A 13,214-nucleotide genomic window follows, 5' to 3' on the forward strand; every position below is an offset into this window, starting at 1 on the left:
TCGATTTTGGGGGAGTCCAGAACCAGAAGCCACAGTTTAAGAATAAGGGGTAGGCCATTTAGAATGGAGTTAAGGAAAAACTTTTTCACTCAAAGAGTTGTGGATCTGCAGAATGCTCTGCCTCAGAAGGCAGTGGAGGCCAGTTCTCTGGATGCTTTCAAGAAAGAGTCAGATAGAGCTCTTAAAGATAGCGGAGTCAAGGGATATGGGGAGAAGGCAGGAACGGGGTACTGATTGTGGATGATCAGCCATGATCACTGTAAATGGCGGTGCTGGCTCAAAGGGCCAAGTGGCCTACTCCTGCACCTATTGTCTATTTATTTACAGATACAGCATGAAAGAGGCCTTTCTGGCCCATCGAGCTGCACCAACCAGTAACCCTTTTTTAACCCAAGCTTAATCACAGGATAATTTACAATGACTAATTAATCTACTGACCCTCAGACTTTGGGAGGAAACTCACACGCACACAGAAAGGATATACTGACTTTCTTAGAGGACCTGGAATTAAACTTTGAACACTGATGCCTGAGCTGTAATAGCATCATGTAAACCATTTGGCTCCCCAAATCATTGGGTTTCCATGTTAGTTGTGTATAGTTTACTACCTTTTATGTGATGTCAGTCTTGAAATTAGAGTCCATTTTATGCATAAACTACTCCAACCACACAAGGGCCCAGAACACAATACTTACAGTTTTTGCTGAATATTATTGACTTTCATCAGCTAAACTTATTTTGACAAGCAGAGTTATGACTACCCTGGATCTTCCTCAGCAATCATTCCACATAGGTAAGTCTTTCCAGAACTGGTTGTTGCCAAGACCCAGTTCTTGTTCTCAATGCTGACACGTTTTATTAGAACACCAGAACAGACTACTTGAATGTTGCAACCACTCTGAGACACTACAAAATTAGGCTTCATTTTGCATTCTATATCAATTACAATTGAGTTAGGAGCATTATTCTTGCACTCTGTTGTGATCTGTGACAGAAGAGAATTGAAGAGGTAAAAAAGAGAAGTAGATCAAGGCGATTTGCATTGTTATACTGAAAGATCACAACATTGGGACTAATTACAAAGCATCCTTGGAGATGGCATGGTGTAGTGAGGCAATGCATTCTGTACTTTACAAACATATGAATTTTCTTTGGAAAGTTTTGACATCTCCATATCTAATTACATTTTCTACATTAGATGCACTATAGCTAAGACAAAGGAAGCTTTCAAACTATCAATGCACAGGGCTGCATTGGCATGAAGAATGATTTCTCCATTACTGATGTGAATATTACCCATGTCACTCCAAATGCTATCAACCCATGTGATAGCTCTCCATGCTGCTCCATCAAGTACGACTATTTCTGAATAAAATCCCTATGTTGTTCCATTAATTGCATATCCAACCCATACACAAAACTCTCTTTGTGTTGTGCACCAAAGTTCAGGTTTGTCATGTGTGAAGTTCCATGTTGTTTGATCAAGATCTCATCTATCAATATCGAGTTCTTCCCTCTGCTGCTCAGTCACATCTTGGGTAAAGTTTAGAGAAAACAACCATTTATACTTAAACCAAATTTAACTCAGGTTAACAGAATTAAATTAAATTGAAACTAGAATGTTAAGTTCCAACTCCAATTTCACTGGCATTCTAGAGGTTGGTTAAAAGGTAGGCACAACACTATGCTGAAGGTACTGTACTGTATATTCTAAAATCTTGGGTTTAGATTAAGAAGTTACCAAGCTTATTCCATGCAAACAGGAGCAGACTTCACCGTGCATGCTCTGCATTAACCTTAAACCCAGTGGCATCTTTGAAACCAGACACCATTAAGAGCTAGCAACTTCAGAGTAGGTAAACAGAAAACAGAAGTGGGGCGGGGAGGGGGGGTAATAATGGAAAAATATCCTCCAGTAACTGCTAGATCTAATCCATGTACGGAAGAAATTTCAATATTGATCTTAGAGCCAAAATCTAATCTTTGACCCAATATTAAATTCCAACTCCCATTCAACAAAAGCTGCATCTCCTCAAACCAGTAGCAAAAAGAATATTAAAAAATATAAAACTACATTAGTTCCTTACCTCAGCCACACACTTGGGACATCTCCAATCTCCCTTCGGCACATCCATGAGGGGGGGAATGAGACAAAAAGTGTGGTAACTGTCATCACATCCATCACATAAAAGCAAGCGGTCTTCATCATCGCCACGTGCACATACAAGGCAAACATACAAGTCAATCTGCAAGAGAAGCATAGGTACGAGTGAATGTGAATACTTATAAGCTAACCACATTCTGAAAAGATATTCAAATAACCTTTGTATTTTTGCATCTTTAGAAAATGAATAATTGACTTAACCTGGCGACATGAAAAAGTGGAAGAACCAGCACTAAAATTAGGAAAATAGCTTCAATCCCTTGTAAACAACAAGTGAATAGAATTATTGAAAAGTACACAAGCCAGCTATTTTAAGCAACATATTGATCAGTTTGTACGTGTAAAGAGGGTTTCTTCTTTTTGTTAACTAGCAGGAATGTTAATTTACTGATAACGAGAATGGTATTCCTTTGTAAACCAAATGGGGATTAATGTTCTTTCTTCTGAGTCTGTAAGCTTTTGTTGACAGGCTTTTGGGCAGATCGGCACGAGGGGGTCGAGAGAGAGGATGCAATGCTCTAAGCTGGGCGAGGATCGGACCGAGGCCGGGAGATTCTCCGAGGAGGGGGGGGATGAAGCTAGATGTGCTTGGTTGACCACTCGGAGGGTCCTGAGCTGTTTGGAGAGTCGAGGAGTTCGGAGGGTCCTGAGCTGCGAGTCGAGGAGTTCGGAGGGGATCGAATGGTGGCCAGAAGACTTCAGTAATTGAGCTCCAACGGCTGTGCACGAAGTGGTTTGGACTTTGATAAGTTTGGCGCCTTTTCTTTAATTTTCTCTTCATATATACTGTATCGTTATTAATCACTTAGTTATAGTAACCTTTATAAATTGTACTCATATAATCGCATATGGTGTACTGTCTGTTTTTGGGTGAGGCAGGGACATCACACAGCATCCACACCAGCTGATTACCCAGTTTGGCGGGGCCGAAGGCTGCTCCCCCTAGACGAGAACGAGCTGAGCGAGCCTGAGGCGACCCAGGGGGTTACATTGTGGGGTGCTCGTCCGGGGTTGATTTCTGTGGAAGCTGTGTGATCACCCTCTTTAAATTGTGTCTGCGGCAAAGAGCTGGTGTGCCTTTGTGGGTGTGCGATTGCTGGTTATCGCGGTGTGTGTGTTGGGTGGGGTGGTTGCTGTTGGCTGACGAAATGGTGGTGGGACCATGGGTTGTCCGTACTGTTTGGAGATTGAGGAGTGACAGGTTGGGATGTTTCAGCAGTGGTGAGCTCCGCCCGGTTATTGGAATAATGTCCAGCCCTAAAGGGGCGGAGGCGTGGGCGGAGCGGACCTCTCAGTTGTTGGGTGAGTGGCAGTGCTTGGCTGAGGAAAAGCGACAGGGACGGGTTGAAAGTTTGAGTAGGCGGGCTGGTGACTTTGTTAGAACTGTCAGGCGCAATTACCTTGAAGTGACCGCTGCCAGTTCTGGGAAAGTGTGGGAAAATGCGTGTGGTTCGACTGGAAGTCAAATGCCGCAGCTGGGGGGCTTATTATATCTGTGGCAGGAGATTGGTGGGAAGTTTTTAGGGTATCCCTTTTTGCCTAGTGGGGCAGATAAATTGCTTGTGGTGCCAAGGGGATCTGTCAAGGGGATCAGTTGTTCCGTTGATTCGAGAGGTGTCGGGAAACTTAGAGGAGGCCCAGTGGGGGAACGGCTTGGGGTCTCTGGGGGAGCACATTCCCAGCAATGTACCAAGGAACTCCCGAAAGGAGCAGACCCTATTCCTGAAGGCTTAGAGGGGTCATGCGCACAGGTGTTGTTACGGATGGATGGAAGTCAAGTTAAAGCCATCCTCGGCACCGGGGCGCCGGTGAAGTTGCTGTACAGTTTGTTTCATAACCGTTATTGGAAGCATTTACCCTTGACGACATTGAGGACACTGGAGATTCGGGGTACCAGTGCCAGTGATTATCCAGACAACGGTTGTTGGTCAGTGAAAATGGAGTTCTTAGAGGCAAATGTGGAGGAGACTGAGGTTCATGAATCGTTAATGCTGATGTGTCCGGACCCTGTTGAGACGGGCAGCGTTTCTGTTCTAGAGAGAACCAAAATCCTGCTGGTGCGCTTGGGAGCCTGCCCGGAGGAGGCGGGTGAGCGCTGTTTGGAGGCATTGTCGATGCACCCAGGGTTTCGAGCTGCTTGTGCGGACGTGTGTAGCAGCATTGGGCTGATAACGAATTCAAACAAGAGCCAGTGGTGGTACGGCCTGGGGGAAGTATCTGATGGTGAGACCCTCTTCGTGGACGCTGCGAAACACCACAAGGGAGGGGAGTTGACTGCTGAAGACACCTCGGAGAGAGAGAGGTTGCGGCGACTGGCCCCTACAGCCGTGGAAGATGTAGGCAGCGTGTGTATGGATTATATTGCGTTGAAGAGGCACACTGTCAGTGACCAGAATATGGCCCTGAGGGCCAGAGAGGCGATGGCCTGTCTGAGTGGTGTGAAGTGGTTTAAGGTGCTGGATCTGAGGAGTAGATGTTGCCAGATCCCGATGAGTGGGGCCAACAAGGAGAAGACGGCCGTTATAAATTCCCTAGGAGTCTTCGGGTCCGAAAAGATGCCACAGGGCATATCTGGAGCCCTTGCAACCTTCCTGCAGGGCAGGTGGAAGACCATAGGGGATGTGGAGGCGTTTGGAGTTTTGGTGTATGTGGATGATCTATTGGTATTTGGATTTGCCTCAGGAGAATATGAAGTGAGGTCATTGCAGGAGCAGCTGAGAACTACCGAGTTAAAGTGTTTTCGGGACACGTGCCAGGGCTGGCGAAGGTCGCAGCTCGTGAGAGACTGTCTCTACGGAATCAAGTTTGAAATGAAGACGGAGAGACTGGAGAAAGTGATCTGGAACCATTCGGAAGACTTACAAGTTGGAGAGAATGAAGAAAGTTGTCTGACTGAGGGTAATAGCAAACTGAGAACCCAGAGAGGGGAGTTTGCGGAGGTGAAGAAATTACAGACGAATCTCAGAAGAGAGAAGCGGAAGCTTGAAGGGAACCTGAAGATGACCATCGACAGTTTAAATGAAGTGCAAAACCTGAAAGTTGATCTGGAAGAAGTCATGAGGAAGAAAAAGCTGGAGAGAAGTGCAGTGAATACTGAACAGGAGGCTGAAGAGACTGCGGGAGCAGTGCAGGCCACGTGTTTCCGTTTGGAGAAGATCAAACAGCAGCTACCGATCACAGGAATGAGGAAGAATACAGATTCGATGGATGATGTGCTGGATGTGTGGTACATGCTGCCTTTTGCTGACTTTCCCTCGATTGAGGAAGAGACCTTTGGCCCTTCTCCCATTGAGTCAGGTGTAGCGGGGAGGGTTAGCTGTGTGCAGAGTGGGGCATGAGTGAGAGGTTGAGAGAGGAGTTGGTAGTGGGCCCAAGGTATCCCCAGTTGTGTCCGAGCCTGATGGGTTTAGGTGAGGGGGTACGGAGGTCTCAGAAGGGTTAGGGAACTCCCAGATAGTTGGCCTAAGTAGCGCCTGAAAAACAGGGCGTGAGGGTTACTGTGTGGGGAGAAGATGTCACTGTTTGTGCTTGGGTTACGGTGTGTTGGCAGGAAAGGTGGCGAGTTATTTAGTAGTCATGAGGACATGACTTTTATTTGGTGGAGGGAGAGTGTAAAGAGGATTTCTTCTTTTTGTTAACTAGCAGGAATGCTAATTTACTGATAACGAGAATGGTATTCCTTTGTAAACCAAATGGAGATTAATGTTCTTTCTTCTGAGTCTGTAAGCTTTTGTTGACGGGCTTTTGGGCAGATCGGCGCGAGGGGGTCGAGAGAGAGGACGCAATGCTCTAAGCTGGGCGAGGATCGGACCCCAAAGGGGGGTCCGAGGCCGGGAGATTCTCCGGGGGGGGGGGGGGATGAAGCTAGATGTGCTTGGTTGACCACTCGGAGGGTCCTGAGCTGTTTGGAGAGTCGAGGAGTTCGGAGGGTCCTGAGCTGCGAGTCGAGGAGTTCGGAAGGGATCGAATGGTGGCCAGAAGACTTCAGTAATTGAGCTCCAACGGCTGTGCACGAAGTGGTTTGGACTTTGATAAGTTTGGCGCCTTTTCTTTAATTTTCTCTTCATATATACTGTATCGTTATTAATCACTTAGTTATAGTAACCTTTATAAATTGTATTCATTTAATCGCATATGGTGTACTGTCTGTTTTTGGGTGAGGCGGGGACATCACACAGCATCCACACCAGCTGATTACCCAGTTTGGCGGGGCCGAAGGCTGCTCCCCCTAGACGAGAACGAGCTGAGCGAGCCTGAGGCGACCCAGGGGGTTACATACGTAAGACGAGTAGCTGGCTTTGCTATGATCAATAAAACACATCAGGTAAGTGTGGTAAAAATGCAATGATCCTCCTCAAGACTCAAAATCCAAGTAGAAACGCCAATGCCTTAACATTAAAAGGCCTTAGAAAATTGAGATCTATAATCAAGCAGAAAGGGTGCATCAAACATTTACTATTTCAGCCAATGCCTTGCACTTTTTTCCATCAAGAAACAGTGTAGATTAAATTAGCACACTTAAATGGCACACACGGTCAAAACACCAGCTTAAGCTTTATTCTTAATCTAAAGTTCTTGAGGGTCTGCTTATTGCAATCTTGTTGATACTTGCTTGGATGTGACTTCCATGTTTCTACTTACTGACTTTTTAAACTGGGAAAAGGTCTGAATGCCACCACTTTCATGCTCTGGCTTAGAATGTACTGAACATGACAATGATAACTTACAGCAACAAACAGATTTATTATAAGCTTTCTCATGGCCACCTGCAATTGTATTTTCATTTAGGTGGCACGGTAGTTGTAGCGGTTAGCACAATGCTATCATAATCCAGGTTCAATTCCACCACGGTCAGTAAGGTGGAATTCTCCCCATAACTGCATGGGTTTCCTCCAGGTGCTGCAGTTCCCTCTCACATTCTGAAGGTGTATGGGTCAGTAAGCTAACTGGTCACATTCGAGCAATTGGGCAGCATGGGCTCACTGGACCACAGGAGCCTGTTACCACATCTCAATAAATAAGTGTTTCATCCAGTCATCAACCTGAGGAATTAATTATTTCTCTCCACAGACGATGCTTGATCCACTGAGTATTTCTAGCATGTTGTGATTTTATTTCAGCTTTCCTACATTTGTAGTCTCTTCTATATCACTAATTTCATTTCTCTCAAAATAAATTTGTTTTGAATGACTTATGATTTAAGTACTTTGCAAAACAAAACAAAAACCTACGACAAACATCAGAAGTATAATTGGGTGTTATTGAGTAACTACTACAGAATTCAGTGATGCTAAACAAAGTCCAAATTAAGAGCAAAAAATTGCACAAATGATGGAAATCTGAGGTAAAAATAAAAACTGCTTGGAACATCAAACAAGTAAGGCAACAGAATTTAGAAAAAAATTAACAGTACAAGTCAATTGTCCTGAGAGACAGGGCTAGAAAGACAAGAAGGGGGCAGGGGCAGGCGGATGGGTCAGACATTCATCCGAAGTAAGAAGCTGGATACAAGAATTATAAATGGTCATAACAGCAAAGCATTTTACCGAACCATTCAAAATTAAAGACAAGCATATAGCTGTGGACTAAAAATACTGGTGCCCTATAGTGCAATTAAAACCAAGATTTAACTGCTTTTAATCATGCAATTCATCTCCTTCAGGCCTGGCAGCCTTTTTAAAAATTATTCTGCAGCACATATTTCAGGAACTGCAAATGGAATAGACAAAAAGGCAAATGTCAAAGGACAAATTTTGAAAATAAAAAACTGCACATCCTGCAGAGCTGGAATAAAAACACAAAACTCTGGAAAACTCAGCAGGTCAGGCAGCATGAACAATACTTCCTTCCACTCTGCCTTGGATAAGGACTCCCTTTCACTTTATCAAATACATGATGGAGATCAATCTCTGCCACATCCACCAGATTGTTAAGACTTTCTACACACATGCCTTTGAGCTATCTTCTATCTTCATGAACCATAACTCCCCTTCTAGCAGAGACAGAAGGGCCCTTGATCATAAATCATCTACTTCTCCCATTTCTGGTCTCATCTATTGCCCTCTGAACAGAGGGAGAAAAGAATTCAAGGTTCTCACCGTCCACTACACCAACCCCTTCACTCAACAGATCCCTTCCAACTTCTACTACATTCAATGAGATTCCATCACCGGACAAAGTTACCCTAGTATCTCCTTCCAACATTTCAAAGGGACCAAACAGTGACCCTTCTGTCTCCACCAAACACCCTGCTTATTCTAGCATTTTCCCATGCAACCACTGTCCTTTTCCTTCTGATTTTTCCACAATCCAGGGAGCCAAACAGTCCTTACAGATGATACAGCTTTTCATTTCTTCTAATTTAGTCTCAGTACTTAGAAGTACTAAATACTTCTAATTTAGTGTTCAGTGTTAACAATGTACTCTCCCCTACACTTGAGAAATCAAATGCAATTCTACAACTACAAGGCATTCAGCACACAATCATGACTATCCTGTTGCTTATCACTTCAAGTCTGTACTCCACTCATGCTCTGATTGGCCTGCAGTTATAACAAGGCTGACAGGCTGAAGGTACAACTCCGTCTTGTCTCAGACATACATTCAGATAACTTGTTTTGTGTCTTTGGCCAGTTATTCTGTAGCAGAAGTTCCCAGCCTTTTTTATGCCATGGACCCCTACCATTAACCAAGGGGTCCGTAGACATGGGAACCCCTATTCTATAGGTTGTCTGTCTGTAATGTTGGCTTAGTTCATCTTTCTCCATTAGTGGTATCCCAACCTCCTGTTCTGCTGGGCATTTCTTACAGATCATTTTATAGCTTATGTTCTTTTATTATATTCTCTTGCTCTCTTTAACTGGACTCAATAACCTGCAAACCAAATTGCTTCATTAACAGCTCATCTCTACAACACTGATCTCATGCTGTAAGATAACTTATCCGATCCATTCCTACCCTTTCCCCTGCAAATAAAAACTAAATTGTTTTCTCTCTTTCCCAATGCAATTGAAACCCTCCAGATGGCATTCAGTGGACCGACAACTCCAGTGGTCCAGCTAGCTTTGAATCTGTAGTACAGACATATTAATTAATACTAAGATTCAAGTAATATCTAAGATTACAATAATCTAAAGCTAATTAACCTATCAGTGCAACTTCCGCAGTCTCAGCTGACAACAGGAACTGAGTTATGGAAAACTTTTGGAAACCATGACCTGTGGAGTGTCTATTCTTAAAAAGAACAGTTCTCCTGCTCAGAGGAAGCTGATTAGGGGCAATTTCTGTGGTCTGGCACCAAGATACTGGATTGGAGAATTTTAACTTCTAAGGGTCTTCAAACTGAAATATTAACTTTCTCCGAACAGATGTTGTCCGACCTGCAGGAAAATCTCAGCAACTCTATTTTTCTGAAGGATGGAATTTAGTGGGCAAGAGATAAAATTCAAATTGTAGGCATAAGGTGAAATCAATATGAACAAACATCATGACAATACATGTACCAGTAAGAGGACATTTGGAAGTCCAGAGAATCTGATCAGAAAACTGACATTATTTTGAAACATATAAATACTTAAAGCAGTCTCTTCTTTTACTCAAATATCATTTTCTCCCAGAGAAGTGTAGATGAAACAAAGAATGTGGTAGTTATCATATCACAAAACAACACGTACAGACAGCAAAACCAAAAATGCAATAAAACTTTATAATTCTTCACCTTCAGAACTTGGATGGTTCCAAACGAGCACACTTTCTGGAGAATTGGATGAATACAATTTTACTTCCCCCCCCCCCCCCCCCCACATTACACGAGAGCATAACACATTTTGCAGTAAACCTAGTGAGTTTAAACATACCCAGAAACATACGATCACTCCAGACCCCAGCCCGAGCCACACACCTGGCTTACAGTCTGTACTCCCAACTGATAAACCAGATGAATGAACAAGCCAGTTGCCAAACCACCATGTTTTCTAAACAACAGAATGCACGATTATCAGTTTTACTGTAGTAATAACAGTTATAAAACGAACACTGCAAAAGGACAGCATCTGTAAAAACTTACAAAGTTTACAGCCAATGCTCCTTTCCGCTGTCTCATCTGCATGCGAGGCAATTGTGACTCTGCACTCTTCTTATGTCCCATTGATTTCACTGAGAACTCTTCATCTGAAATGGAAATCCACCCAATAAGAAAATTAAAATAAAATCTTCATTCTGTAGCCAAGTGTTTAAATGCAGACAAAATATTTATTTCTGATCTTTATTTCTGTATCTGCTGAACTTCATCTTGGGAAAAGGCTATGGATAATTAGACTTAATACTGATGAATCTGAGTGGTGGGATGAAGATGATTATCAAAGGAGGTATAAGCTGCTCCTTCCCTCCATGAGTCTACAACTCATCCTTGTACCTGCTTAACCTCACCTCACCAACCAGGATCATGAAAAGCCACGGGAGCTGGTGGTGGATGGTCAACCACTGACTGATGTCAGGCAGACAGTCTCTTGAAAAGGCATCACCCAGAAGACGGCAATGGCAAACCACTCCTTAAGAAAAATATGCCAAGAACAATCATGGTCAAAGACCATGATGACCCACATCACACGACACAACACTTAATAATGGTTAGCATGGAAACAGTGGGCCAAAGAGACTAGTTTAGTAATACATGTCTGTCTGTGAAAGAAACTCCACTGACAGATCACTCTGTAGAAACTTGTATCTGCACCTGAATGTATGTACATCAGGCAAGAATGAACTTGGTCTGGGATTGGGTTCTAAGGTACTCAAGTTTGACTGTTAGAAAAATACAAAGAACTGGAACTATTTTAGCAGGCCAGTCCATAATCTGTTCTGAGAAACAAAACCTAATGTTTTAGCTCTTGACATACTGACCACTTGATTGCTGTTAAAAGGAGCAATTTCAAAAATTAATTATGAGTGGAAGTAGTTCCAAGGCAAATACAGCAAATTTAACAGTTTAATATCCTGGAATTGATATAGGAACAGGATTACTCATCAATTACATAACATATATAAAATTAAGCTGCCATACTACATCACTGATGAACACAAATGTACTACAAGCTCAGAGGTGAAACATTCTGTGGAAATTGTTAACATAATTAGTAATTAGAAAAAAAATTAACAATGCTTCCAAAACTGAAGTGAACCATCTTTCCACCACCCAAGCCCACAAATACCTGTATTTGTATAAGTATCAAAGGTGGATGATAGGCAAGTAAGTAACTGCTGAGATCCAGAGGCAAAAGGGAGGCAAGCCACTAGTGTTACGAACCCTATAACTGGGTGTCTTACCAGCAGATAGGAGTGTCCGTTGGAGACTGGTGATACTATTTTTAACAGTATTTATCAGTAAAAATACACAAAAATAATATCAATGCAAATATACAGATAATATACGTCATCAATACTAAACCTAAAAGTGCGGGTATAATAATAATCAATAAGAAATAAGCTCTATCGTTGTCTAGGGGATAATGAATTGCCAGATGGAAATATAAAGTTCTGTTCAGTTCATGCAGGCTGCGGTAGTTGTTGGTCGCGATGTTTCAATTGTTGGGGGGGGAGAGAGGGGGGGAGAGGGAACAGCTATTGACTTGCCGACTTTCCTTTACAATCTTGATCCGTTGATGCGTTGTTGTTGTGGCCATTTACTTATGACCCCTCCGTCCTTTAGCTCAACCATTCCGTGGTGGACTCATCACCCAGGCAAGGGCGGACACACACACACAAGCTCCCACCGGTCTCATAGCGTCTCTCCTGGTGCGTCTGAGGGGTGTTCCCCAGACCTCACTTTTATCCCCATTCACAGGGTCTCAGGTGTCAATCAGGTTGAGATGATGCAACTCATCAAACCAGCCCACCCTGGCTGCCCCCTGAGGGGTTTCAATGAATAGAACAGTACTCAATAAACAGTCCTTCTCCAAGAGACAATAGCAGTAATCAGTGGTTCCGTTCCGCTTTTGTTAGGAGGAGACATTCCACTTCGTGTATCTCCGAGTTGTCTCTCTCTCATTAACTGACATGAGCTGTTTATCAGTAACAACTGTCTTGGCAGCTTTCCTGTGTCTCTCTCATCTCTCTTGATAACAGCATCGGAATAGTAGCGATTTGCGATTCTCTGGGGGGGGGGGGGCATTGGCAATTCTGTACCCTTCTGCCCATCAGAGTTGTTCATCATTCGAAACACCCCCATCCTAAGAATTTTCACCAAAGGGGAAAATTAACTAATAGAGTCTACAGAATTTCAGAATCTAACACAATACAAAAGTTTTTCACTAGAGTAATACAGATATACATTCAGCTTAGCATCTAAACAGTTAGCGATTACATTGTCACTTCCTTTAATATCTTAATATATTGTACCTTAATAAATTCCTGTAGCATCAGACTCCAATTTAATAACCACCTATTTTTATTCCTTTTCTTCAGCAGAAACAAAACTAAAGAGTTGCGATCTTAGCTTAAGTGTATATTACAAAATGTGAACCAATACATGTGTGATTATTCTGTAGTACATTACAAAAGTTTATGCAAATACTAATCTTTATTTTACTTTTAAACTCAACAGTCAATCTTTCATGGTGTTGTCTTTACTATTTACATGCTTTGTCGAAATCCCTCAAAACCAGATCCTGTTATTTAAAGTGGCATTTTGTCAACCTTCGCCTCTTTTCCAATTAACTCTCACGTGGTTAGCTTGCTCACCAGTGTGGAATAGGCTTTCGCATACTCCTTTCATAGGAGTTAACTTATCAACAATGTTTTCCAAACTTAGCCCATCTTCTGAACTTCCACACAATTCTTTATTTTTAAGCAAGTCATTAATTTTATCTTCAGGACCCTTCATTCTTTTAATTTTCAGTTTCACATCTGCAAGTGATCCCTCTTTGTCCAAACAACATTTCAAATTCTGCATCTTCACAGCACACCCTTGAATAACATTAGCGAGTGGGGTACCTTTACATTCCAAATCAAACTGTAATTGATTCGCAGGCACCTTGTTAACAAGCCATTGTTCCTT

General features: G+C 42.8%; 1 protein-coding gene across 1 annotated transcript in view; it reads right to left on the minus strand.

The window, feature by feature from the left end:
• kdm5a (lysine demethylase 5A) overlaps positions 1-13,214 on the minus strand; it is a 169,776-nt gene that overhangs the window by 101,185 nt on the left and 55,377 nt on the right. Inside the window, exons 7-8 of the mRNA XM_059977706.1 lie at positions 10,230-10,333; positions 2,088-2,246 (exon numbers count right to left, since the gene is read on the minus strand). Of these exons, the coding sequence (XP_059833689.1) occupies positions 2,088-2,246; positions 10,230-10,333 (263 nt within the window). The remainder of the gene's footprint in view (positions 1-2,087; positions 2,247-10,229; positions 10,334-13,214) is intronic.

This window comes from Hypanus sabinus, chromosome 8 (genome assembly GCF_030144855.1).
Source record: "Hypanus sabinus isolate sHypSab1 chromosome 8, sHypSab1.hap1, whole genome shotgun sequence".
NCBI classification, from domain to species: domain Eukaryota; kingdom Metazoa; phylum Chordata; class Chondrichthyes; order Myliobatiformes; family Dasyatidae; genus Hypanus; species Hypanus sabinus.